The sequence below is a fragment of the Oncorhynchus gorbuscha genome, linkage group LG16, assembly GCF_021184085.1.
Source record: "Oncorhynchus gorbuscha isolate QuinsamMale2020 ecotype Even-year linkage group LG16, OgorEven_v1.0, whole genome shotgun sequence".
Classification (NCBI taxonomy): Eukaryota; Metazoa; Chordata; class Actinopteri; order Salmoniformes; family Salmonidae; genus Oncorhynchus; species Oncorhynchus gorbuscha.
In genome coordinates this window covers 62,052,149-62,079,987 of record NC_060188.1, presented here as the reverse complement: position 1 = coordinate 62,079,987, position 27,839 = coordinate 62,052,149, and the positions used below count along the sequence as shown (strand labels likewise).

General features: G+C 41.6%; 1 protein-coding gene across 2 annotated transcripts; it reads left to right on the top strand.

Moving 5' to 3' along the window:
• The first annotated feature begins 59 nt into the window (after nt 1-59).
• p2rx5 (purinergic receptor P2X, ligand-gated ion channel, 5) lies at nt 60-27,035 on the top strand. 2 transcript variants are annotated; one of them, XM_046307536.1, is made up of 13 exons: nt 62-633; nt 9,475-9,625; nt 11,820-11,891; nt 12,509-12,584; nt 12,918-13,002; nt 13,420-13,500; nt 14,209-14,350; nt 22,909-23,042; nt 23,239-23,332; nt 23,427-23,492; nt 25,658-25,740; nt 25,861-26,082; nt 26,167-27,035. In XM_046307536.1, the coding sequence occupies exons 1-13, from the start codon at nt 410-412 to the stop codon at nt 26,177-26,179; spliced, it is 1,443 nt and encodes a 480-aa protein (XP_046163492.1). In that variant the 5' UTR covers nt 62-409; the 3' UTR covers nt 26,180-27,035. The 2 variants fall into 2 exon arrangements, with proteins under 2 accessions (XP_046163490.1, XP_046163492.1); XM_046307534.1 differs by having other exon boundaries at nt 60-633; nt 25,861-27,035.
• Nucleotides 27,036-27,839: the final 804 nt, after the last annotated feature.

Below are 27,839 nucleotides of genomic sequence, written 5' to 3'. Positions count from 1 at the left end.
TTACTTTCGCTCTTATTAGCTACTCCATTAAAAAAATTATTTTACCAGCCCAGACCAGCAGAGTGCTGCTCTTGTTAATATTTGATAGCTTGTACGAATTAATGTTGTTTTAGTCTATACCTAGAGATATTCTAAATGCTTATTGACAGAAATAAAGTGCATTAAAACAGCACTCTTTTAGTGATGAAGTCTAGAGATAGTAGTGGGTGAGGGTCATGTTTGAGATAGGCAGTTATGAAATATATTAATTCCTAGAATAACCTGTTAATGTTAGCTGATCTGAGATCAGACCTAGGAATTATAATTATTAATTATTTTTGCAGAAAAAGCAGAAACTTAAACAGCTTTCATGGTAGGTTATCCTAGGGCTAGGTCATTGGAATGGCAGTAGCCTCTTATAAATTGACTAATGATAGCCCATGCAATTGCCACTGACTTCAGTGCTGTCATTCTCACACGCGCAGTCACCCGGCTGTCGAAGTCTGGTGACAGGAATATGGGCGAATTGACTTGGAGAATCTTTTTCCTCGGTTTCCTTAATTTTAAAACAGAAAAATATGTCATCGCTGAAAACAGAAAATTGGGAATCTCATTTAGAGTTTTTCAGATCTGTGTGCTGCTATACGTGATCGGGTGAGGTGCATGTTTTATTTGATTGTATTGCATGCTCGCGACGTAAAAAGTATGTACTAAATCATGTATTAAAAGTGTCAATCATTATTTAGATACAAAGTCGCAACTACAGTAGATTTAATTGTACATTTTGGGTGTCTTTGAGGTCGTTCAAACTGTCATCATGAAACATAGGGCTAAGGAGTAAAACTGTTTTGATTTAACTTTTTTTACAATGATAGCCTACACCGGACAGAGCTGGGCCAATTGTGCGCCGCCCTATGGGACTCCCAATCACGGCCGGTTGTGATACAGCATGGATTCGAACCAGGGTGTCTGTAGTGACGACTCTAGCACTGAGATGCAGTGGCTTTGACCGCTGCGCCGCTGACTGACGATTTTGAAGCTGCAATTTTCATAGTCATGGCAAGCGTTCTGTAAGAGCTATTGAAACTCGATATATATATGGTATATATATGGTCATCTGACCATAGCACCGCCTTGAGTTTGCAAAATGACATTGGCACAGTGCCGATTTTAGCATGTCAGCAACGCCACTACACAACACAACACTAAACAATACAGGAATTGTACTATAACGGTGACAAATGGTGCCCACAAACAGTTAGGCCCTACATACAGCTGTCCCAACAGCAGAGCTTTCTTTTCAGCACCATGGAGTAAATCCTTACCACCGCCACACCTGGCTGTCAGCAGAGCCTTATCTGGCAGTGAAACAGTTCATTCAGCCTCATTTCTAAAAGCATCCAAGATGGTGTAGCAGTCAGACGTCTTTTGTCTTCGTCTTGTCATGTCCCGTGTATAAATCTTTTTATATATTTTTTCTTCGCTTATATTTTGTATATTTTTCTTAACCTCAACTTCAACATACTCTTCTGCAATCCGCCTCACCCAATGTGGTATGGATCTGTTATTTTCTTTACTTCAGAACCGGAAACCCCAACAGAAGCTGGCCAGCTAACTAGCTACTAGCGACTAGTCAGTTAACCACTGCTAGCGGACATCAGCTAACCTTTAGCCCAGACAACTCTTGCCAGTCTACACAGCGCGATTCAAACCAGAGTATATCAGACTTATTTTTCTCCATATCTCCGGATTCCTACCGCAAGCTCTGAACCTTTTCACCTGGATCCTCGCAGCTAGCTAGCTGCTATCTGAGTGTAAACTCATGGCTAACGTCTCTGTCCCGAAGCAAGCACCAATTAGCCTGGAGCTAGCCTATGCTACCGACGTAATCTGCTCGAGGGGTTTTTTCAACAGGCACCCCAATCGCGACATCCCCTGAATAGCCCATCTGCTAGCCTGATAGCCGTGGACCGCTAGCTGTCTAGAGCATATCGGACTGTTAGCTCAAGAGGCCCATCGGACAATTTCTTGGGCCACTATACCTATTTTGCCAATTGGCCTGGACCCTTTTACTACATGGAGCCCTGCTGATCCATCTCGGCTGGTCTGCTGACGTAACTGCATGAGGGGGCTACAACAGACTTCTTTCATCGCAACGTCCCTCTAAGGCTCTTCTGCTAGCTTGCTATCCCTGGCCTGCTAGCTGTCTGAATCGCCTTGTCTCCAGCCTGCTTAGCTACTCACTGAACCATTATGATCACTCGGCTATGCATGGTTTGTGATTATTGTCTTATTTCACCGTGGAGCCTCTAGCCCTGCTCAGTATGCCTTAGCTCACCCTTTAGTTCCACCTCCCACACATGAGGTGACCTCACCTGGTTTAAATTATGTTTCTAGAGACAATATCTCTCTCATCGTCACTCAATGCCTAGGTTTACCTCCACTGTATTCACATCCTACCATACCTTTTTCTGTACATTACGCATTGAAACTATTCTACCGTGCCCAGAAACCTGCTCCTTCTACTCTCTGTTCCGAATGTACTAGACAACCAGTTCTTATATCCTTTAGCTGTACCCTTATCCTACTCCTCCTCTGTTCCTCTGGTGATGTAGAAGTTATTCCAGGCCCTGCAGTGCCTAGCTCCACTCCAATTCCCCAGGCGCTCTCATTTGTTGACTTCTGTAACCGTAAAAGCCTTGGTTTCATGCATGTTAACATCAGAAGCATCCTGCCTAAGTTTGTTTTATTCACTGCTTTAGCACACTCTGCCAACCCAGATGTCCTATCCATGTATGAATCCTGGCTTAGGAAGACCACCAAAAACCCTGACATTTCCATCCCTAACTACAACATTTTCCAACAAGATAGAACTGCCAAAGGGGGCGGAGTTGCAATCTACTGCAGAGATAGCCTGCAGAGTTCTGTCTTACTATCCAGGTCTGTGCCCAAACAATTTTACAAATCCATCTTTCTAGAAACAAGTCTCTCAATGTTGCCGCTTGCTATAGACCACCTTCTGCCCCACCATATGTGAATAGATTGCCCCCCATCTATCTTCAGAGTTTGTGCTGTTAGGTGACCTAAACGGGGGCACCCTTAACACTGCTCTTAAATGCAAGTAAAACTAAATGCATGCTCTTCAACCAATTGCTGCCCGCACCTGCCCGCCTGTCCAGCATCACTACTCTGGATGGTTCTGACTTAGAATATGTGGACAATTACAAATACCTAGGTGTCTGGTTAGACTCCTGGTTAGACTCCTTCCAGACTCACATTAAGCATCTCCAATCCAAAATTAAATCTAGAATCGGATTCCTATTTCGCAAAAAAGCATCCTTCACTCATGCTGCCAAACATACCCTCGTAAAACGGACTATCCTACCGATCCTTGACTTTGGCGATGTAATTTACAAAATAGCCTCCAACACTCTACTCAGCAATTGGATGCAGTCTATCACAGTGCCATCCGTTTTGTCACCAAAGCCCCATATACTACCCACCACTGTGACCTGTATGCTCTCGTTGGCTGGCCCTCGCTTCAGATTCGTCGCCAAACCCATTGGCTCCAGGTCATCTATAAGACTTTGCTCGGTAAAGCCCCGCCTTATCTCAGCTCACTGGTCACCATAGCAGCACCCACCCGTAGCACGTGCTCCAGCAGGTATATTTCACTGGTCACCCCCAAAGACTATTCCTCCTTTGGCCACCTTTCTTTCCAGTTCTGTGCTGACAATGACTGGAACGAACTGCAAAAATCACTGAAGCTGGAGACTCATATATCCCTCACTAACTTTAAGCATCAGCTGTCAGAGCAGCTCACAGATCACTGCACCTGTACATAGCCCATCTGTAAATTGCCCTTCCATCTACCTCATCCCCATACTGTTATTTATTTATTTCGCTCCTTTGCACCCCAGCATCTCTACTTGCACATTCATCTTCTGCACATCTATCACCCCAGTGTTTAATTGCTTTATTGTCATTATTTCGACACTATGGCCTATTTATTGCCTTTACCTCCCTTATCCTACCTCATTTGCACACACTGTATATAGACTTTTTAATTTTTAATTAATTAATTATTATTAATATAATTTGTATTTATTTTTCTATTGTATTATTAACTGTATGTTTGTTTATTCCATGGGTAACTCTGTGTTGCTGTTTGTGTCTCACTGCTTTGCTTTATCTTGGCCAGGTTGCAGTTGTAAATGAGAACTTATTCTCAACTAGTCTACCTGGTTAAATAAAGGTGAAACAAAAACATGTATTTGTATTTTTACTGCCTTTTTAAAAAACATAGCTGATATTGGTGACTTACTTTAACCAATGTGGTTTCTACTGACAATTTAGATGTACAAACTATGGCATAATGGAATGATGAGCAGGTAAGAGGCAATTCATAATTTCGATTAAGACATTAATGAGCAAGCTAAGATGGACGCAGTCAATATAACTATTTGTTCAGCACTTTTCAAATGTACAGCGACAGAATTCATAACTTTGGGCTGTTCTGACAGTACTCTCCCTGTACACCAAGTAGGAACCATAGGATAAATAAAGGGGGCATATAAGCAGACAATGAAAGCTCTTACAATATTCGATGATGTAATTTCTTTAAAACAGGCTATAGGCTACATGTGCACCACCAAGTCAGCACAGTAGGCTAAGTTATGTGGGGGAAAGGAACCAAGTTATTAGGGTGAGGCACATGGGAAACTTACTATACAACATACACTTAGTATTACTTTCTTAGCTACAGTATACATATCTCCCTGGCATATTACATAATTTATGCAGCAGCGTACAAGATGTTTTTGAAATCACCTTGTTGTGCTGTGCTCACTTGAACAGGAAGGTGGCGCGGCAGTCTTTCTGTGGGCAAATTTTGTCATCAAAATTTGTCATCAAAGTCTGGCATTATTTGGATTTATGGTGCTTTCAAGACAACTGGGAAATCGAGAAAAAAAAGGTTGAATCATGACGTCAGTGATCCCCAGAAAGAGGCCAGAGTTCCCGACTTGGAACTCCGAGTTGGATTACTGTTCAAAATGTATTTTCCCTTTCGGAGCTCTTTTTTTTCTTCGAGTTCCCAGTTGTCTTGAACTCACAGACGTCTGAGATTTCCAATTTCAGAGATTCCAGTTGTTTTGAGCACGGCAGAAGTCATGCTGGATTGACAGCATAGCAGATGTATTCAACATTTTCTGGCCCATGGTGTTGAATGTGAATGTTTATCCTTTTAAGCTTGGAAAAGAGACCCCAGACTTGGACCACACACCCTCTCTACTGAATAGCAGGCTAGTGATTGCTTTGCAACACTTGCAGTTAGCCACCGATTCCTTCCTAACCACTCATTGTTGAATTAGCGATTTCAAACTTGTTGTGTAATGTTTATGTCCAATGGCCGATGAGTATGTTTTAATCTATAATTTATCTTTATATGACAAGGTTTGAAAAGGATTTGCCGGTAGATTATCGACTTGATTCATGATGATGACTGCTTGTCTAGCTTGCTAGCTAAGATTGTGAAAGTATGATGCTGACATGTCCAATCAAAGCTACGGTAGATATAACATGATTTGACATAATTTTATCTGTGGCCATTGACCTTGAGCCTTCTTGGATGGGCACTTCCAATGTAAATCTATGGCAGCACCCAAGGGGCTTGAATTTTCGAGCTCTACCCATAGATTTTGCCGTGAACATTATCAACCCCTATGCTCTGTATTTTCTGCTGGCTGCCCCACCACTACAGAAAGCATTGAGCTAGGATGAAACACCTGCATTTTGGAGCTGCCTTACAAAAAGAGACCATGTTTGTATGCAGCTTTATTGACTCAAATTAGTTTTTTATTACATTGTTTGCAAACAGATTTGTTTTCTTTTGCTAAACAGGTGGGGCTCAAAACTCCCTAAATGACGGGTTGCCACTGCATTGGCACTTTGATTGGAACCGGTGCTATGGTCATGTGACACGAATATCAAGCTCTTTGGCCACGCTTATCAGTGGTGGGTTTTTGCACACACCAGAAATCCCCCCCCCCAAAAAATGTTAATTGACCAGAAAATCAATATTTTGCAATGGCCATCTCAGTCTCCCCAGCCAGCACATTTGGGTCTTTGGAAGTTGTCAGAAGGTCCATTTTTGGTTTCCCATTGGTTCTGGTAAAACCGGTAAAAACCGGTAAAACTCAACTTTTTCTAAACGTAAGTGAAAAATAAACCTCTTCTGGGAATGTACATCTTTAGGTAGCAGGGAGGTTCTGAGAATGTTTTACTGTGATTCCTTGAAAGTTTTCCTGGGATACTTAGGTTAACTGTTTTGAACAGATAGGACACATAAATTAATTTGCTCCATGGCATTAGTCCACTGCACCACCAGGATGTAGCAAGCATGCTATCTTTTTTTTATAACTCATACAAAGCTGTTCATTTCAGTCTATTCAAATGGAAACTTCAAAAGGAAACAATCACTCATTAAGATCAAGTGTGGCCAATTAGTGTTTTTTTTACATGTATTTTTAAGGAACTCAGTCCGGCTTTCAACAGACTCTTGAAAGTTGTTATAGTAGATTGCACTTGGTGCAATTTAGAAATTGGGTAGTGCATCATCAGTTTTCCTCATGTAATGTCAGTCATTACATACCAGATCATCTAGTCCATGTCAGCTAACATTTTTTAAGTGTTTTTTTTTAGCCCATGGATAAATAATAATAACACAGACCCCAAAGCAAAATAGGGGAGGAAAATAGGTTTATTCAAATAGGACAAATCATGATTGGAAGTAGATGGTCGTTCTCCCCTGTCCTCAGTGATGCTCTCCAGTGATCCCTTTAAAATGTTTTATTTAACCTTTATTTAACCAGGAAAAGCCCATTGAGACCCAGAGTCTCTTTTTCAAGGGAGACCTGGCCAAGAAGGCAGCAACAATCAATGCATTACAGAATTAAAACATACAACAATACAATACAACAACATGACCCAGCCTAAAAAAACATTTACACTCCTCTGTAACAGTCTCCCATCAATATTTTAAATTAATTCAGTGGCACTAACATATCTAGATGAAGCATGGATTGTAGATTATTCCATGCGTTTGGTGCACAAGAAGGCAGTCTTGTCTAATACTGTGAATGTCCTGGAGACTTTAAGTAGCAACCACCTAGCAGTCCGGGTATGGTAACTGCTGGTGGTGAAGGAGACCAGACTACACAGGTAAAGAGGGAGTTTACCCAAAAGGGCTTTGTAGATGAACACATATAAATGTATCTTTCTGCGCATATAAATATAAAATGGTCCAACCTACCATTTGGTACAATGTGCAATGGTGGGTGAGGGACTTGGCATTTGTAATAAAGCACAAGGATGCATGATAAACAGTGTCCAGTCACTGGAAGACAGAGGAGGCTGCATGCATTTACAACAAGTCACCATAATCAATTACAGAGAGAAAAGTGGCCTGAAAAAGCTTCTTTCTAGCCATTCTCTCCTGTGGTTCTTTCCTGTGATTATCCCCACAGAACAAAGGGACAGGATCTAGTTTTATAACCCAGACCTAGCCTGTGGTTGACCAATTAGAAGTCAGTGCGACTGGGCCAATGGCCGTGCAGTGCGACTGGGCCAATGGCCAAATAACAAGTATCCTATTTCAGGCTCAGTGTGTAGACAAATTCCTCCTATGTCTCTGACCCATTAAAAAATAATTCCATATTGCAGAAAAAACACTATTTCCATTGATCGTTAATTCTATTGACTTCTCATCCTCTTGACCTCTCGTACTCTGTCTCTGCGTTGTGTATTTATCTTTAAAAGATTCTTATAATGCTGAGAAAGGGGGATACCTAGTCAGTTGTCCAACTGAATGTATTCAACTGAAATGTGTTTTCCACATTTAACCCAACCCCTCTGAATCAGAGAGGTGCGGGGGGCTGTCTTAATCAACATCCACATCTTCAGTGCCTGGGGAACAGAATGTTTATGTTTTTAAATAACATTCTTAGGATGTTCTTTGAACGTTACTAATGTTTTATTGTGGCTTTTATGGAACATTTTCATAATGTTCTGAGAACTTGACTTTAAATAGAACCATGAGGAAACCTGCAGAAAAGGTTATGCGGAAGTACTGACATTCCCACAGAAGAACATTGTTTCTTAATGTTCTGGGAACGTGACTTTAAATAGCACCATGAGGAAACCTGCGGAAAACATCACCTACTGGGCACAGATGTCAATTCATCGTCTATTTCACATTGGTACAATGTAATTTGAAATTGAAATGACGTGGATGTAACATTGATTGAATGAGTGTGTTCCCAGCAGGTATGCCTCAGTGCTGAAATCCCCACATTGTTTCTTAACGTTGTCTGAATATTTGGAGAAAATTACTTTAAATAGAACCATTAGGAAACCTACAGAAAACGGTATGCTGAAATTCCCACAGAAGAACGTTGTTTCTTAACGTTCTCGGAACATTCTGAGAACTTGACTTTAAGTAGAACCATGAGGAAACCTGTAGGAAACGTTATTCTGTAGTACTGAAATTCCCACAGAAGAACGTTGTTTCTTAACATTCTCTGAACATTCTGAGAACTTGACTTTAAGTAGAACCATGAGGAAACCTGTAGGAAACGTTATTCTGTAGTACTGAAATTCCCACAGAAGAACGTTGTTTCTTAACATTCTCTGAATGTTCTGAGAACATGACTTTAAATAGAACCATGAGGAAACCTACAGAAAATCTTATGCTAAAGTAATGAAATTGTGGAAAGCTTGTATGCAAAATAACCCTGGGACAACCACGATCTGGCCATGCTCTAAGAAACATATGGTTTCAGAATGTTATGGACTAATTGGGTCTGGACTTGAACCCCATTGTGTTTGAATTGAAGAGGACAGTCCATAAGGCTTAAGTGCAGATGAAGGATTTCAAGGATCTGGAAATATTCTGTATGGGGGAATGGTCTAAGACCCCTACCAATGTGTTTTCTAATCTCATAAAACATTTTAGAAAAAGGCTCAGTGTCGTTATCCTCGCAAGGGCCCTGCTGGAGTATTTAAAACAGGGGATACTATCTTTTTGAGACTTCTTTTATATTATTTGTTAAACAAATTCCCTTTCTCTGAACAATTGTATTAGTATAAAATAATATATATATTTTTTATCATACAATATAGACAGTGTTATAGAGTGCACTTGACATTTCTATGTCTTATGACTCAGCATATGAATGAAAGCTTTAATATATCCAGGGCACTTGGCCCAAACTGTAATTTGTTCAAAGTTTGTTCAAATTACCATCAATGTAATTTCTATATGCTCAACATTTTCAAATGTGACCGAGTTAGAACGATTTTAAAATATATATTTTTTAAAGTTGAGGCTTAGACTAAATGTAGGAAATCAACCAATCAATCAATCAATCAATCAATCAATCAATCAATCAAATCAATCAATCAATCAATCAATAACCGGTGCATTTAAATTCTCAGGTGGGTCTTAGTGTATAAGAAGGGGTACCAATCGAGGGAAGAGACCGTCCAGAGCTCTGTCATCACCAAGCTGAAAGGAGTGGTCATGACCAACAGCACAGAATCTGGACTTTACCTATGGGGGGCTGAGGATTATGTTATACCTCCAACGGTGAGATCCGGGAACTTTTGGGAAGATTTTATGTACACAGGTAAAGCTGGCGCAGTACACAGCTTTACTGCTAGATGATTCATTCAAGTCTATTTGAGTTGAAGCTGAAGCTCATCAGTGATACAGCAAGTCATTGATTGTATATTTCAAGTACAATGAGTCACATTTTTATGGTGTCTTAATTAACTCACTTTCATCAGTATTCAATCACACCGAAATAGTTTTTTAAACAACATGACACCACATGCAGATTTATATCACATCAATAGAGACAGTATATCTGACCATGTCATGACAATAGAGACAGTATATCTGACCATGTCATGACAATAGAGGCAGTATATCTGACCATGCTATGAGAATAGAGACAGTATATCTGACCTTGCCATGACAATAGAGACAGTATATCCGACCATGTTATGACAATAGAGACAGTATATCTGACCATGCCATGACAATAGAGACAGTATATCTGACCATGTCATGACAATAGAGACAGTATATCTGACCATGTTATGACAATAGAGACAGTATATCTGACCATGCTATGAGAAAAGAGACAGTATATCTGACCATGTCATGACAATAGAGGCAGTATATCTGACCATGCTATGAGAATAGAGACAGTATATCTGACCTTGCCATGACAATAGAGACAGTATATCTGACCATGTTATGACAATAGAGACAGTATATCTGACCATGCCATGACAATAGAGACAGTATATCTGACCATGTCATGACAATAGAGACAGTATATCTGACCATGTCATGACAATAGAGACAGTATATCTGACCATGTCATGACAATAGAGACAGTATATCTGACCATGTCATGACAATAGAGACAGTATATCTGACCATGTCATGACAATAGAGACAGTATATCTGACCATGTCATGACAATAGAGACAGTATATCTGACCATGTCATGACAATAGAGACAGTATATCTGACCATGTCAGTATATCTGACCATGTCATGAGAATAGAGACAGTATATCTGACCATGTGACAATGACAATAGAGACAGTATATCTGACCATGTCAGTATATCTGACCATGCTATGAGAGACAGTATATCTGACCATGCTATGAGAATAGACAGTATCTGACCATGCTATGAGAATAGAGACAGTATATCTGACCATGTCATGACAATAGAGACAGTATATCTGACCATGTCATGACAATAGAGACAGTATATCTGACCATGCCATGACAATAGAGACAGTATATCTGACCATGCCATGACAATAGAGACAGTATATCTGACCATGTTATGAGAATAGAGACAGTATATCTGACCATGCTATAGAATAGACAATATCTGAGAGAATAGAGACAGTATATCTGACCATGCTATGAGAATAAAGACAGTATATCTGACCATGCTATGAGAATAGAGACAGTATATCTGACCATGTCATGGAGAATAGAGACAGTATATCTGACCATGTCATGACAATAGAGACAGTATATCTGACCATGCTATGAGAATAGAGACAGTATATCTGACCATGCTATGAGAATAGAGACAGTATATCTGACCATGCCATGACAATATTACACTTTTACAAACACTGGATTAAGCATGTCTGTCAGCTATTTTGAACATACAGTTTTAGAATATGATACGTTGACATCTATTTAGAGTGCTCTTCAATTATTATTAAGAACAGCTGATGTCTTTAAATAATGTGCATTTTGTAAGGTCATGGAAAAGGCAATGATTGGGGTCATTGGACATTATACTTTGCAGGCCATAGAGCAATAGGACAATCACACTTTTCGCTATATACTGTACATTTTTAACTATAAACTACTGAGTCTTTTTTCTCCTCAAGGGACAAACCATTTAATCTGTCCTGTTAAATAAAAGGGAGAGGGTTGTTCCCCAAGTCTAATTGCTATAATTCTCTTAACCTTTAGCGACTCAGTGATAAACAGATTAAATCGAAAGGTCTGCTCTTGTCCACATGGTGAGCCCAGTCAGATCTCCTTCATTTTGTAAGGCTATATTAAAATGGAGTGAGAAGCTGTGCTATTTACAATTAAGCTTTCGCCATTAAAAGCTTTGATAAATTAATATGTATTTAGGGCTTTGATTTTGTACAATTAATACACAGTCCCCTAACTAACCTGACCGAGAAAAGTATAGTGTCCAACGTTTTAGCTTGTTGTTGATTTTTCAGGGTGAACAAGTCTTCTTCATTGTTACAAACTACCTCGAGACCCCAAATCAGAGGCTTGGGTTCTGTGCTGAGGTGAGTGAAAGCAATATTGTATTACCGTAATCGAGACAAAAATCTTGTTAATTGACTTTATTTTGAAAGATCCCCCAATTCTGAGATAGAGATTGGATGACTGTGCAACTGAGATAGGAATAATTTAATGATCCAATCAAACAAGGAAATTAAACTCTGCATTGATGATGCAAGTATTCTCACCATATATGGCAAAGTAAACAGAAAATCGACTGGTAATTTGGGGCAGATGTCAGAATCTAAACTGCTTATAGCAGGTAATTATGATGCCTTAGTAGGCCCAACCGTTTTTTCCCCAGAGAGAGATGGCTTGACCTTGACCTTGCTTATTTGATATTATAGTAGGCTTTCTGGTGCCGTTATGATGATTTTCAGAAAAGTTATGAAAATATATTAATTATATTTAAAATCATAAAAATCTTCATAGTATGAAGGGGGCGATGTGGCACTGTTCACTGGTCCAATAACATTGTGTAAATAGCTTTAGCATTCAAATAATACTCCCTATTGTGTTCACCATGCTATTGTATGTTGCCGTCGTCTCTAGGCTCTTCAATACACAGCTTTGAATACAGGTTTGCATTTTCAATTACAGCAACGTGTCCTTTTTTCTCCAGAGCCCTAAGGTGCCAGATGGCCGATGTGTAAACAATGAGGATTGTTCCGAGGGTGAAGTGGTAATAGCTGGCAATGGTAAGGACTAATATGGTCAACTGGGGCAGTCTATCTCATTTCAATTTCAATTTCCAAGATAACATTTATTTACAGATTAACACTGGTTATGGTCACATTTCTCTTAAATGCACATGAACACTAATTTTTAGGAAGTGTATAAGAATCACCAGGGTTGGAATTGGACACGTCTCTCTTAAAAAATTCCTTGATATTGACATTTAAAAAAATCTATTTTGCATGTTAAAATGATTCAACTCTGGGATCTCCTACGTGTTACCATTCCCCTTAATTTCCACCCAGAATATTATGTCTTTCCATGATGTTGACAGGGATCTTTGCTTTTCCCTGCAGGGGTAAAGACTGGCTTGTGTTTAAACTCTACAGGGACCTGTGAGATACATGGCTGGTGTCCCGTCGAGACGGTCCGGAAACCCTCGTGAGAATTCATCCTCTTTTGCTGTGAAAATAATGAAATGCTCACTTTTGCATTGACCCTCCACTAAAGATTGAGGATCTTAATTTGAGGCAATTTGCTACAGCAGGAATATAATCCTACAGTAACAGGACATGTGAATTATTATGTGGATTATAACTAATGGACATTTTTGTAGCGGTTGATACATTATTTTGTTAGGGCAAATCAAGTCTGAAATTTCAAAGTAGAAATGACAAACTTTAGAAGCATTTTTAAAACTCAAATACCCTACAAGTTTGCATTTCTTGCTTTGGAGGAAAATTCTCAGCAACAAAAGATTAAGATCCTCTATGTACTTCAGCATGCAGTACCTTGTCCTGATTATCTACCATTAGGTAGCAGTCACTCTGAATTAACACTTTTCCACTTCATTTCCAGGGAGGCTTTATTAAGCAAGGCAGAAAACTTCACAATTTACATCAAGAACTTTGTCAGGTTTCCGAAGTTTGAATTCTCCAAGTAAGTGGTTATGAGTGGTGCTAAGTGGTGCTTGTTCATACAGACCTCAAAGTAGTCCCCAGAGACTGTCTGTCTCTACAGACACAGTCAGTGTCAGTGACATAGATCAGTAAGTATGTGTGAGTTGGGCAGTGGGGGATACATGTCCTAGCACTGCTTTGAATAGCTATGAGGGTGCACAGTCCCTTCTATTTATATACCCCCAAAGCCGTATGTGTGTGTGTGTGTGTGTTGAGGTCATCTGAGACGTCCTTGACAGCAGAGCAGGCCCAGCCCTGAACAGGTGTTAGAACAGATCTGATTGGCTCACTGGGCTCTCATGACAATAAGGCTGTTGTAGAAGGTTTAATCAGCTAGAACATTGGTATTGTCTTTCCAAGCCTAACCTGGAAATTACAGAGACGTCAGACCTCTGCCAATTGATCATTTCAGTTATAGATCTTTTGATTACGTTGTGTGTATTGAATGTAAAATGTCTAAACTATGAAGTAATTGATCTATAAAGTTACTTGATATGTAGCTCTGTGCTATTCCTTATCTAAGTAAGGGTCAAACAGAAAGCTTGTTATTTGAAGCTGATAAGATAACTTCACTGCTCAGTTTATTATGTTTTAGGCCTATGACCTTTAGACAAGGAAAAGTATGATACTGAACTACTAAGCACATAGCTAAACGCTACATGTCCTGTTCTGTCTTCTTTCCCCTCAGGTCAAATGTTCTGGACACCGGTAATGACTCCTATCTAAAGAGATGTTCCTATGACAACGTCCTCCAACCCTACTGCCCCATCTTTCGTCTGGGAGACCTGGTCAGCAGGACTGGACACGACTTTCAGGACATGGCTGTAGTGGTACAGATTTACAATTTTTTTGTTTTGAAATGTACACTTTATTTAACCAAGTAGTCACATTGAGGTTAGGTGACCTTTTTCCCTGGCAGAGCTGGCATAGAGGGGCAGCAATGTTGTATAAAAACAAAGGTTTATCAGCATACAGTACGTTGCTACCCAGGAAAGACACTCAATACAATGCATTAAACAGTCAGTAATCAGGGTTGGGTTTCTAGTTTAACAGTGCGTCCGAATTATGTTTTTCAGGCCTTCGTCATGCTATCCAAGCAGTGTGGGAGGGATGTAGGTCTCTCTTCCTTCAGTCCATTTCATAATGATGCTTGCTTTCAGGCAGTTAGGTAATTACCATTATTTTGATGACCTTTAATTAGACTTTTGCCATGTAGGCTGCCGTCATTAGGCATGAAATTGTAAGTCGATCTGGATAAGAGCGTCTGCTAAATGACTTAAATGTAAATGTAATGAAATTGAAATGAATAACAACTATGGTTGCATAATAACAACATTATGAAACATAACAGTTGTTAGATCTCTATTAAGTGGCTTGACACAGAGCCCTGTATAACATACCCTCACCTCAACTTCCCAGCAAGGTCAGGTTAGACATTTACAAGTAAATACTACCTCTGGTTGTTAGTGTAGCAGGACACCCAGCATAGAAGAAAACAATAGTTAACCAGAGCCATTCTTACCATATGTCAAATCAAATCTATTTGTCACATGCGTCGAATACAACAAGTGTAGACCTTACCGTGAAATGCGTAGTTACAAGCCCTTAACCAACAATGCAGTTCAAGAAGAGTTAAAGAAAATATTTACCAAATAAACTGAAGTAAAAAATAAAACACAAAAAGAATACAAAGTAACACAATAACATAACAATAACGAGGCTATTGTTACGGTTTTCATGTGGTGAAGGAGAGTCGGACCAAACTGCAGCGTGTATATTGCGATCCATGTTTAATAAACAACGTAGACACGAAAAAACAATAAACGTAACGAAAACCGAAACAGCCTATACTTTGTGTAAACTAACACAGAACAAGGACATCTGGACACTAAGGACAATCACCCACAACAAATCAAATCAAATTTTATTTGTCACATACACATGGTTAGCAGATGTTAATGCGAGTGTAGCGAAATGCTTGTGCTGCTTGTGCAGTGATAACCAACAAGTAATCTAACTAACAATTCCAAAACTACTGTCTTATACACAGTGTAAGGGGATAAAGAATATGTACATAAGGATATACGAATGAGTGATGGTACAGAGCAGCATACAGTAGATGGTATCGAGTACAGTATATACATATGAGATGAGTGTGTAGACAAAGTAAACAAAGTGGCATAGTTAAAGTGGCTAGTGATACATGTATTACATAAGGATGCAGTCGATGATGTAGAGTACAGTATATACATATGCATATGAGATGAATAATGTAGGGTAAGTAACATTATATAATGTAGCATTGTTTAAAGTGGCTAGTGATATATTTACATCATTTCCCATCAATTCCCATTATTAAAATGGCTGGAGTTGGGTCAGTGTCAATGACAGTGTGTTGGCAGCAGCCACTCAATGTTAGTGGTGGCTGTTTAACAGTCTGATGGCCTTGAGATAGAAGCTGTTTTTCAGTCTCTCGGTCCCAGCTTTGATGCACCTATACTGACCTCGCCTTCTGGATGATAGCGGGGTGAGTAGGCAGTGGTTCGGGTGGTTGATGTCCTTGATGATCTTTATGGCCTTCCTGTAACAACGGGTGGTGTAGGTGTCCTGGAGGGCAGGTAGTTTGCCCCCGGTGATGCGTTGTGCAGTCCTCACTACCCTCTGGAGAGCCTTACGGTTGAGGGCGGAGCAGTTGCCGTACCAGGCGGTGATACAGCCCGCCAGGATGCTCTCGATTGTGCATCTGTAGAAGTTTGTGAGTGCTTTTGGTGACAAGCCGAATTTCTTCAGCCTCCTGAGGTTGGATAGGCGCTGCTGCGCCTTCTTCACGATGCTGTCAGTGTGAGTGGACCAATTCAGGTTGTCTGTGATGTGTATGCCAAGGAACTTAAAACTAGCTACCCTCTCCACTACTGTTCCATCGATGTGGATAGGGGGGAATTCCCTCTGCTGTTTCCTGAAATCCACAATCATCTCCTTAGTTTTGTTGACGTTGAGTGTGAGGTTATTTTTCCTGACACCACACTCCGAGGGCCTCACCTCCTCCCTGTAGGCCGTCTCGTCGTTGTTGGTAATCAAGCCTACCACTGTTGTGTCGTCCGCAAACTTGATGATTGAGTTGGAGGCGTGCGTGGCCACGCAGTCGTGGGTGAACAGGGAGTACAGGAGAGGGCTCAGAACGCACCCTTGTGGGGCCCCCGTGTTGAGGATCAGCGGGGAGGAGATGTTGTTGCCTACCCTCACCACCTGGGGGCGGCCCGTCAGGAAGTCCAGTACCCAGTTGCACAGGGCGGGGTCGAGGCCCAGGGTCTCGAGCTTGATGACGAGCTTGGAGGGTACTATGGTGTTGAATGCCGAGCTGTAGTCGATGAACAGCATTCTCACATAGGTATTCCTTTTGTCCAGGTGGGTTAGGGCAGTGTGCAGTGTGGTTGAGATTGCATCGTCTGTGGACCTATTTGGGCGGTAAGCAAATTGGAGTGGGTCTAGGGTGTCAGGTAGGGTGGAGGTGATATGGTCCTTGACTAGTCTCTCAAAGCACTTCATGATGACGGAAGTGAGTGCTATGGGGCGGTAGTCGTTTAGCTCAGTTACCTTAGCTTTCTTGGGAACAGGAACAATGGTGGCCCTCTTGAAGCATGTGGGAACAGCAGACTGGTATAGGGATTGATTGAATATGTCCGTAAACACACCGGCCAGCTGGTCTGCGCATGCTCTGAGGACGCGGCTGGGGATGCCGTCTGGGCCTGCAGCCTTGCGAGGGTTAACACGTTTAAATGTCTTACTCACCTCGGCTGCAGTGAAGGAGAGACCGCATGTTTTCGTTGCAGGCCGTGTCAGGGGCACTGTATTGTCCTCAAAGCGGGCAAAAAAGTTATTTAGTCTGCCTGGGAGCAAGACATCCTGGTCCGTGACTGGGCTGGGTTCCTTCTTGTAGTCCTGAATATGGCTGTCTAAATATGGTTCCCAATCAGAGACAACGATAAACACCTGACTCTGATTGAGAACCACTCCAGACAGCCATAGACTCTGCAAGATCACCCCACTAGCTACAATCCCACTATATACCAAAACCCCAAGACAAAACACACCACAATACAAAAACCCCATGCCACACCCTGGCCTGACCCAATACATAAAGATAAACACAAAATACTTCAACCAGGGCGTGACAGCTATATACAGGGGTACCAGTACCGAGTCAGTGTGCGGGGGACAGTTTAGTTGGGGTAATTTGTACATGTAGGTAGGGGTGAAGTGACTATGCATAGATAATAAACAGCGAGTAGCAGCAGTGTACAAAACAAATTGGGGGGTGTCAATGTAAATAGTCCGTTGGCCATTTGATTAATTGTCAACCGTCTTATGGCTTTGGGGTAGAAGCTGTTAAGGAGCCTTTTGGTCCGAGACTTGGTGCTCTGGTACCGCTTGCTGTATGGTAGCAGAGAAAACAGTCTATGATTTGGGTGACTGGAGTCTCTTACAATTTTATGGGCTTTCCTCTGACACCACCTATTACATAGGTCCTAGATGGCAGGAAGCTTGGCCCTAGTGATGTACTGGGCCGTACGCACGACCCTCTGTAGCGCCTTACGGTCAGATGCCGAGCAGTTGCCATACCAGGCGGGGATACAACCGGTCAGGATGCTCTCAATGGTGCAGCTGTAGAACCTTTAGAGGTTCTGGGGACCCATGCCAAATCTTTTCAGTCTCCTGAAGGGGAAAAGGTTTTGTTGTGCCCTCTTCACAACTGTCTTAGTGTGTTTGGACCATGATAGTTTGTTGGTGATGTGGACACCAAGGAACTTGAAACTCTCGACCCGCTCTACTACAGCCCCTTTGATGTTATAATGGGGGCCTGTTCGGCCCGCCTTTTCCTGTGGTCCACGATCAGCTCCTTTGTCTTGCTCCCATTTAGGGAGAGGTTGTTGCCCTGGCACCACACTGACAGTTCTCTGACCACCTCCCTATAGGCTGTCTCATTGTTGTCGGTGATCAGGCCTACCGCTGTTGTGTCGTCAAAAACTTAATGATAGTGTTTGAGTCGTGTTAGGCCACACAGTCATGGGTGAACAGGGAGTATAAGAGTGGACTAAGTACAAACCCCTGAGGGGCCCCAGTGTTGAGGATCAGCATGGCATACGTGTTGTTGCCTACCCTTACCACCTGCGGGTGGCCCATCAGGAAGTCCAGGATTCAGTTGCAGAGAGAGGTGTTTAGTCCTAGGGTCCTTAGCTTAGTGATGAGCTTCGTGGGCACTACAGTGTTGAATGCTGAGCTGTAGTCAATGAACAGCATTCTCACATAGGTGTTCCTTCTGTCCAGGCGTGAAAGGGAAGTGTGGAGTGCGATTGAGATTGTGTCATCTATGGATTTGTTGGGGCGGTATGCGAATTGGAGTGTTGTATAGCATTGAAGCTCGTTTGGAGGTTAGTTAAGACAGTGTCCAAAGAAGGGCCAGAAGTTTACAGAATGGTGTCGTCTGCGTAGAGGTGGATCAGGGAATTACCCGCCGCAAGAGCGACATCATGGATATATACAGAGAAGAGAGTCGGCCCGAGAATTGAACCCTGTGGCACCCCCATAGAGACTGCCAGACGTCCGGACAACAGGCCCTCCGATTTGACACACTGAACTCTGTCTGCAAAGTAGTTGGTGAACCAAGCGAGGTAGTCATTTGACAAACCAAGGCTATTGAGTCTGCCGATAAAAATACGGTGATTGACAGAGTCGAAAGCCTTGGCCAGGTTGATGAAGATGGCTGCACAATACTGTCTTTTATTGATGGCGGTTTGATATCGTTTAGTACCTTGAACGTGCCTGAGGTGCACCCGTGACCAGCTCGGAAACCAGATTGCACAGCGGAGAAGGTACTGTGGGATTCAAAATGGTCAGTGATCTGTTAACATTAACATGGCTTTCGAAGACTTTAGAAAGGCAGGGCAGGATGGATATAGGTCTATAACAATTTGAGTCTAGAGTGTCACCCCCTTTGAAGAGGGGAATGACCACGCCCGCTTTCCAATCTTTAGGGATCTCGGATGATACGAAAGAGAGGTTGAACAGACTGGTAATAGGGGTTGCAACAATGGCAGCGGATCATTTTAGAAAGAGAGGGTCCAGATTGTCTGGCCCTGCTGATTTGTACGGGTCCAGGTTTTGCAGCTCTTTCAGAACATCTGCAATCTGGATTTGGGTGAAGGAAAAGCTGGGGAGGCTCGGGCAAGTAGCTGTTGGCCGGGGTTGGGGTAGCCAGAAGGAAAGCACGGCCAGCCGTATAGAAAAGCTTATTGAAATCTTCGATTATCATGGATTTATCGGTGATGATCGTGTTACCTAGCCTCAGTGCAGTGGGCAGCTGGGAGGAGGTGCTCTTGTTCTCCATTGACTTTACAGTGTCCCAGAACTTTTGGGAGTTAGAGCTACAGGATGCACATTTCTGTTTGAAAAAGCTAGCCTTTGTTTTCCTGACTTCTTTGAACCGTTGCATATCGCGGGGACTATTCGATGCTATTGCAGTCCGCCACAGGATGTTTTTGTGCTGGTCAAGGGCAGTCAGGTCTGGAGGGAATGAATGGCTATATGTGTTCTTAGTTCTACATTTTTTTAAGGGGCATGCTTATTTAAGATTGTGAGGAAATTACTCTTAAAGAACGACGCATGATACCTGGGCCAGGTCGATTAGAAAGGCCTGCTCACAGAAGTGTTTTAGGGAGCGTTTGACAGTAATGCAGGGTGGTTGTTTGACCACGGACCCAAAGCGGATGCAGGCAATGAGTCAGTGATTGCTGAGATTCTGGTTGAAAACAGCAGAAGTGTATTTGGAGGGGAAAGTTGGTCAGGATGATATCTATGAGGGTGCCCATGTTTACGGATTTAGGGTTGTACTTGGTGGGTTCCTTGATAATTTGTGTGAGATTGAGGGCATCAAGTTTAGATTGTAGGACTGCCGGGGTGTTAAGCATATCCTAGTTTAGGTCACCTAACAGAACGAACTCTGAAGATTGATGAGGGGCAATCAATTCATATATGGTGTCCAGGGTGCAGCTGGGAGCTGAGGGGGGTCTATAAAAGGCGGCAACAGTGAGGGACTTAATTCTGGAGAGATTAATTTTTTTAATTAGAAGTTCGAACTGTTTGGGCATAGACCTAGAGAGTATGACAGAACTTTGCAAGCTATCTCTGCAGTAGATTGCAACTCCTCCCCCCTTTGGCAGTTCCATCTTGATGGAGAATGTTGTAGTTGGGTATGGAAATCTCCAAATTGTTGGTGGCCTTCCTAAGCCAGGATCCAGACACGGCAAGGACATCAGAGTTGGCGGAGTGTGCTAAAGCAGTGAGTAAAACAAACAACAAAACAATGTTAACATGCATGAAACCAAGGCCTTTTTGGTTACATAAATCAACAAATGAGAGTGCCTGGGGGCACGCAGGGCCTGGGTTAACCTCCACATCACCCGAGAAACAGAGGAGGAATAGGAAGAGGGTACGGCTAAAAGCTATCAAAACTGGCCGTCAAGTGCGTTGGTGACAGAGAATTAAAGGAGCAGATTTCTGGGCATGGTAGAATAGATTCAGGGCATAATGTGCAGACAGGGGTATGGTGGGGTGTGGGTACAGTGGAGGTAAGCCCAGGCACTGAGTGATGATAAGAGAGGTTGCATCTCTGGACATGCTGGTTATAATGGGTGAGGTCACCGCATGTGTGGGAGGTGGGACAAAGGAGGTATCTGAGGCATGTAGAGTGGGACTAGGGGCTCCGCAGTAAACTAAAACAATGATAACTATCCTAAACAACAGTATTCAAGGCATATTGACATTTGAGATATTTAAAGCAATCACAGGTGTTGATTGGGGGAGTGATCTAAGACATCAACAGGTAAGACAACAACAGCTAATCAGCTAAGACAACAACAACAACAGGTAATATGGTATGGAATGGGCAGAGAGGGTAAGTTAACTACACACGGGGGCTGGCGAAAGAGGTATTGTAGTTGTAGTAATTTTGTTTGCTAGCTGGGAGATGCGCCTGGCTCGCGGATAATTGGTGCTGGCTTCGGGGCAGGAGCGTTAGCCACTATAGCCACTCGGTAGCAGCTAGCTTTCAGCGATGATCCGATACAAAGGTCCAGCGCGTATGGCAAGTATACGGTGGAGTAGTGGATTCTAGCCGTGTTGGGGGTAGAGTCCGGGAGGCAACGGCTGAGTAGCGGGTGATCACAGAGTAGGCCGGGAGGTGGGCCTGTCTCAGGGCTAGCTTCGGGGCTGTGTCACTCGGTGGCAGCTAGCTAGCTGTGATGATCAGGAGTAATGGTTCAGGGTTTACGGCAGGAATCTGGCATTGTAGTGGAGAAAAACAGTCCGAGGCTGGCAGGTGTTATCCAGGCTAAAAAAACGGCTGGTGCCTGTGCAGAAGGTAATGGCCGCTAGCAGTGGCTAACAATGACTAAATAGCTCATAGCTAATTTTCTGGTTAGCTTCTGATGGCTAGCTTCTGAAGGAGGTTCTGGCTATAAGGTCTTAAAAAAATAGCGGATCCGTGTCACATTGAGTGTGGCGGGTTACCGGAAGGTATATTTAATTTAAAAATGGAAGAGATTGAAAAATAAATTGATATATTGATAGATTCAAAAAAAAGACGAAAAACACAAAAAGTAAATGAGAGGACGACAAACCACGTCATGATATTACAATCTCGGACCACAGTCCACTCACCTTCTCCCTGAGATTGGGTGACATTGTACCAAACGAGAGGGTCTGGAGGTTGAATCCTCAGCTCCTCACAGAACCAACATTCTGTGAATATCTTAAAGACCAAATTACATTTTTCTTTGATACCAACGACAACACAGAGACTTCCCCAGCATTATTGTGGGAAACACTGAAGGCTTATCTGAGAGGCTGTATCATCTCCTTTCAGGCTGCCAGGAGTAGGCAAAATAGAGGAAAACTGGAAGAACTGGAAGGACAAATTCACTTACTGGATAGGGAGAATGCTAGCCATCCATCTATGGAGAAACATTAAATAAATTACCTCTTTAAAATTAGCTACCCTCTTTCTTTCTAGATGTCCTTGTTTTGTATGTCGTGTTTTGTATTATTTGTTTTGCACCCAGATCTCTGGGTCTTATTGTTCCTGTATGCTCTTTTATGTTTAGATAAGAATTGTATACCTGTCTTGTATACCTATACACCATGCTTTTGTGTGTTTAATAAAAAATATTTGAAACAAGAAAGTACATCTTGAATAGCGCTGCAATAGAGTCATCCTCCATATTTAGAGCAACGCTTATCTCTCTCTCTCTCTCTCTCTCTCTCTCTCTCTCTGTCTCTCTCTCTCTAACTCTCTCTCTCTGTCTCTCTATCTCTAACCCTCTCTTTCTCTCAGGGTGGGTCAGTTGGAATTCTGATTGAGTGGAACTGTGATTTGGATAAGGACTACTCACAGTGTAACCCAAAATACAGCTTTACTCGTTTGGATATCAACTTAAACAGCACTGTCACGTCAGGCTACAACTTCAGGTACATCTTGACATGCATTAATAAGCAGATTGCACTTCAAGCAGATTTAATAATCAATGCCCTCATTCTGAAAAGGTATTAGCTTCAACTAATAAGGCTTGAGCTCTCTCCAACTACTGCATTTAATCTTAGATCTATCTCTACCAGGCAGTTGTTGACATTTCTGTTCCAAACAGCTGATTTGAATGTTTTCCAGATATGCCCGGTATTACAAAGATGAAGCTGGAGAGAGCTTCCGGACTTTATATAAAGTCTATGGGATTCGCTTTGATATCATGGTGAATGGACGGGTATGAGAGTGATTCTTGCTACACTTACTTGAATGTGTTGATAGTATTCATATTACAGTCTGTCAGATCAAATGTTCTTTATTGTGTTTTTCAGGCTGGAAAATTCAACATCATTCCCACAGTAATAGCTATTGGGACTGGGTTCGCTATTATGGGCATGGTAAGTATTTTAATAGATTTGTGTATTCATTTGTTTCCAATAGACATACTGGTCCCCCAAAATATATTCCTCTGGGATTCTATGTCATGTAGCATGGCCAGATTGGATGTTATCAAATTATTTTGATATATCATCACGAGAGCGATCCCCTGTCATTGTTCAATGAAAGAGTAATCTTCTTAATTCCAAATCGATCTCTAGCTCATATCCCCTTGCTTAGGCACTCCTGTAGATCTGAAACAATAGGGTAGGCCTAAGCAATATGCAGTGTTGGGGAGTAATGAACTACGTGTAAATCAGCTAGTAATTTAACTACATTTTGCAGTACCTTGGTGGTCGTTGAACTAAATCAAAGATTGCCTATTATATTGACAAGATATTCGGTGACCGCTCTAACAATAGAATACTCCTCAAAGATGGAAGTTATGCAGGAGGATGAGAGATCAGGTGGGACCATTCTAGATGACGAGAGGGCAGATATGTGTGAACAACAGGCCATAGAGCTAGATAGAGGACTCATCTTTGTATCTGTGCAATTATAGCGTGAAAGCATGGGCAGCGCCATTGAAGCTCCATTTTAAAGTAGTTGTAACGTCGTTCGTCTGTTGTATGAAGAGAGTCAGACCGAAATGCAGCGTGTAGGTTACTCATGACTTTAATGAAAATAATCGCGGTACATGAAATAACTGTATATGAAAACAACAAACGAAACGTGAAACCTATTACAGCCTATCTGGTGACTACAACACTAAGACAGGAACAAACACCCACAAAATACAACGCGAAAGTCAGGCTGTCTAAATACGGTTCTCAATCAGAGACAACGACAAGCACCTGACTCTGATTGAGAATCGCCCCAGGCAGCCAAGCCTAACTAGACACACTCCTAATCATACACAATCCCAATTACTACAAACCCCAATACGAAACACAACATATAAACCCATGTCACACCCTGGCTTACCCAAACATATACCAAAAACACAAAATATAATGACCAAGGCGTGACAGTAGTCAATTTTCTTCTTCATTGGCTGCTCGCTCCCAACTCATAGCAATCGCCACCCAGTTGTCTACTTTAAAATGGTGGAAGGCCTCAATAGCAATGTCCATGCTGAAATGGGTTATATCCATTATGTATTTCTATAAGAGGCACAACTCCGATACAGTCGTTTTATCAAAGTTGCCGAAATGCCATGTGCCTGCCTTCACTTATATTAGTGCATTCGTAACAACCTAACCATTACGAAACTTATATTCAATCAAATGAGCCCCACGTAACAAATCAGCAATACATTTTTTTTGTTGACCAAATTCGCCACTGACTTCCATAAAAAAAATGTTGACAGATTTTGGGCCGAGTAAAACCAATCGTTTTCGCCTTTTCCTCTCTGACTAAATTCAAATCTAAGTAGTGTTTTCAGTAGTTAATTACTTTTGTTATTGGAACTACACACCAAAAAAATGGGTGAAGTATGGAATCATTTCCTCTCGTTTCTGGCATTAGTCCTGCCTAATTCTCACTTGAGACATGTTTTTTTTTGTTTAATAGGCTAAATAACACATGTTAACAAAGTGATCTGTTCTTGCAATTTGTGGTTTTTGAAATGTAAGATTTATATGAACATTTTTCACCAAGTAGTTTGGATGAAGTGAACTACTTTTAAAAATTAACTTAGTTAAGTAAACTATATTTATCTTAAGAGCTTTATTAAGGGATTTATTTCTTAAGTAGCTTTATTGTATCTTAACTTCATCCAGTGTGAAGTAATTTGTAGTTTATTATGTTGTTAAAATATACTTTCAGAGTAGCTTCCCCAACACTGGCAAGATGACTACATTTTCTTTTGCCTATCAAATTCTGTCAGACCTACAGGAGTACCTTGGGTGTATAGGGGCTAATTTGGGATTCAGAAACCCTCTGCCTCCTTGTATAAGAATTTAGTGCCCTATTTTAGTCATATTATTTACCAGAGAAGACAGCTCTTTGAAGTCTGCTGTTTACATTCACAGGACACTTAGTGTTTTTTTGTTTTTGCTATGGCCTAAGAAGTTACCTCAAGCCTTATGTTTTTTGTTGTTGTTTTATTTATATCATACTGATTACTGTGATCTATTGTATGTCTTGACCTAAACCTGGGCTTTGTGTTTGTTTTTCGTTTCAGGGAAAATTTGTGTGCGATATGATATTCATCTACATGATGAGCACGAGTTCCTACTTCCGAGACAGGAAATTTGAGATTCTCAAGTAAGACACCATGACATGGTATTACTATTAAATACAGAATTTACACTTTGTATTTTAATCAATTAAAGTATGTATTTGAAGTCTAGGATTGCTTGCTCTGTAAAAACATCCCTTTAACAGGAAAGAACGGATTAAGAAGCACAAAGAGAGTGCGAAGACAGTGGTGAACCGAGACACAAGAAAACATAGGACACATGCTGGGGAACAACATGAGCTCACCACACTCTCTACCAAAAAAGAGGAGAAACCAGAGACCGCCACTCAGGACACAGAGAAACAGGACCTTAAAACTGGGGAGAAAAAGGAGGTTCATATTCTCTCTCCGCGAACTGTGGGGCAACGGTATAATACTCACCCTCCACGACCACGACACTAACCAATTAATGCAGAGTGAGACACATTTTTATTTACCCTTTATTAACACAGGTTGGCCGATTGAGGTCAGAAGACTTGTTTTTCAAGGAAGACGTGAGACAAAGAAAGAGGTGCTGCTATCGTCAAGACGGCTAGACTGGGTCCTCTAGCAGGTGGAAAGGGAAACGAGGGTGGGTGAGGTGGTGATCCTGATGCCCACCCTCCTTCTTCTCTACCAGCGGAGGTTGCTGATGCTGACACTTGGCTTTGGTTTTCCAATGTCTCAAGAGTGATGTGTGTGCTGATTGGAAATGATGGTGACTGATAGGCTAGCAAAGAGAAATGGCAATGCTCTCCTCTCCTTACACTTTACTGGCGCAATGACAATGCAGACGCTCTACGTAGCGAGATATTTATCAAAGAGAAAAAGCACTATTGCATTTCTGTGGTATTATATTTGTTTAAGATGGAAGCATTATGCATCTGGTGTCAATTAGGCCATGCAATCATACCATGGTAGAGGCCTGAACTAGGTTATGCTGGCTGTGGTGTTTCTTCACACCTAGAGACAGCTTGTGGTATAATTAAATCCTTGTGAGTCATATTATGGAATTCCACATATCGTGAGATTAGGCCTAAAATTGCTTTCTCACGTCATTGGAAAATACACTGGGTGTGAGGTTGTCTATCATAAATACTTTGCATTTAATGTGATTACTTGTCATTTCCATCATGTATTGACTGCACTTATTTGTGAAGGAACTGTTTTTCTGAGTGATTTGTGATGTTTTTTTTGTGCTTCCCAGGACTGTTTTTGTATTTAAAAAAATATCTATATTAGTGCATATCTATGTTGTACTATACAGGGCGCATTTGAAAAAGAGACCTAGATCTCAAAATGTCTTCCCTGTTAAAATAAAGGTAAAATAAAATATAAATGTCCTGTGACTAAAGGAGTGGTTTGTAATGTATTGGCTTGATATTCAAACCATTTTTCTATTGGTAATGCATTTGTATGGGCAATAGCCATACAAATATTTAGTATCAGGCCCATCACCCTGTAGCCTACTACTTATCACTATGTTTATAACCTAGATATGCTTATTATAAAACATGTCAACTGCTAGATGAGAACTTGGAAAATTCAGTTATCCTATAGATGCAATAGAGCAGGGAAACAATAACATACTGCAGCAGTTCAGTGCACGAGATAAATATTTTATTAGTATACAAATAGAGTTGCTGACTTATACACTACATGACCAAACTTATGTGGACACTTGCTCGTCCAACATCTAATTTCAAAAACATGGGCATTACTATGGAGTTCCCCCCCCCCCCTTTCGCTTCTATAACAGCCTCCACTCTTCTGGGAAGGTTTTCCACTAGATGTTGGAACATTGCTGCGGGGACCTGCTTCCATTCAGCCACAAGAGCATTAGTAAGGTCAGGCACCGATGTCGGATGATTAGATCTGACTCGCAGTCGGCATTCCAATTCATCCCAAAGGTGTTTGATTTGGTTGAGGTCAGGGCTCTGTGCAGGGCAGTCAAATTCAATCCACACCAATCTCAACAAACCATTTCTGTTTGGACCGTGCACAGGGGGCATTGTCAAGCTGAAACAGGAAAGGGCCTTTCCCAAACTGTTGCCACAAAGTTCAAAGCACAGAATCGTTAAGATTTCCCTTCACTGGAACTAAGGGGCATAGCCCGAACCCCCCAAACACACCCCAGACAATTATT

Coding starts and splice junctions, on each gene's coding strand:
- p2rx5 (XM_046307534.1), top strand. CDS start 410: ATGATAGCCCATGCAATTGCCACTGACTTCAGTGCTGTCATTCTCACA. Junction 14,351..22,908: donor TTCAGGACATGGCTGTAGTG/GTACAGATTTAC, acceptor TCTTTCTCTCAG/GGTGGGTCAGTTGGAATTCT. Junction 23,493..25,657: donor GGTTCGCTATTATGGGCATG/GTAAGTATTTTA, acceptor TTTTCGTTTCAG/GGAAAATTTGTGTGCGATAT.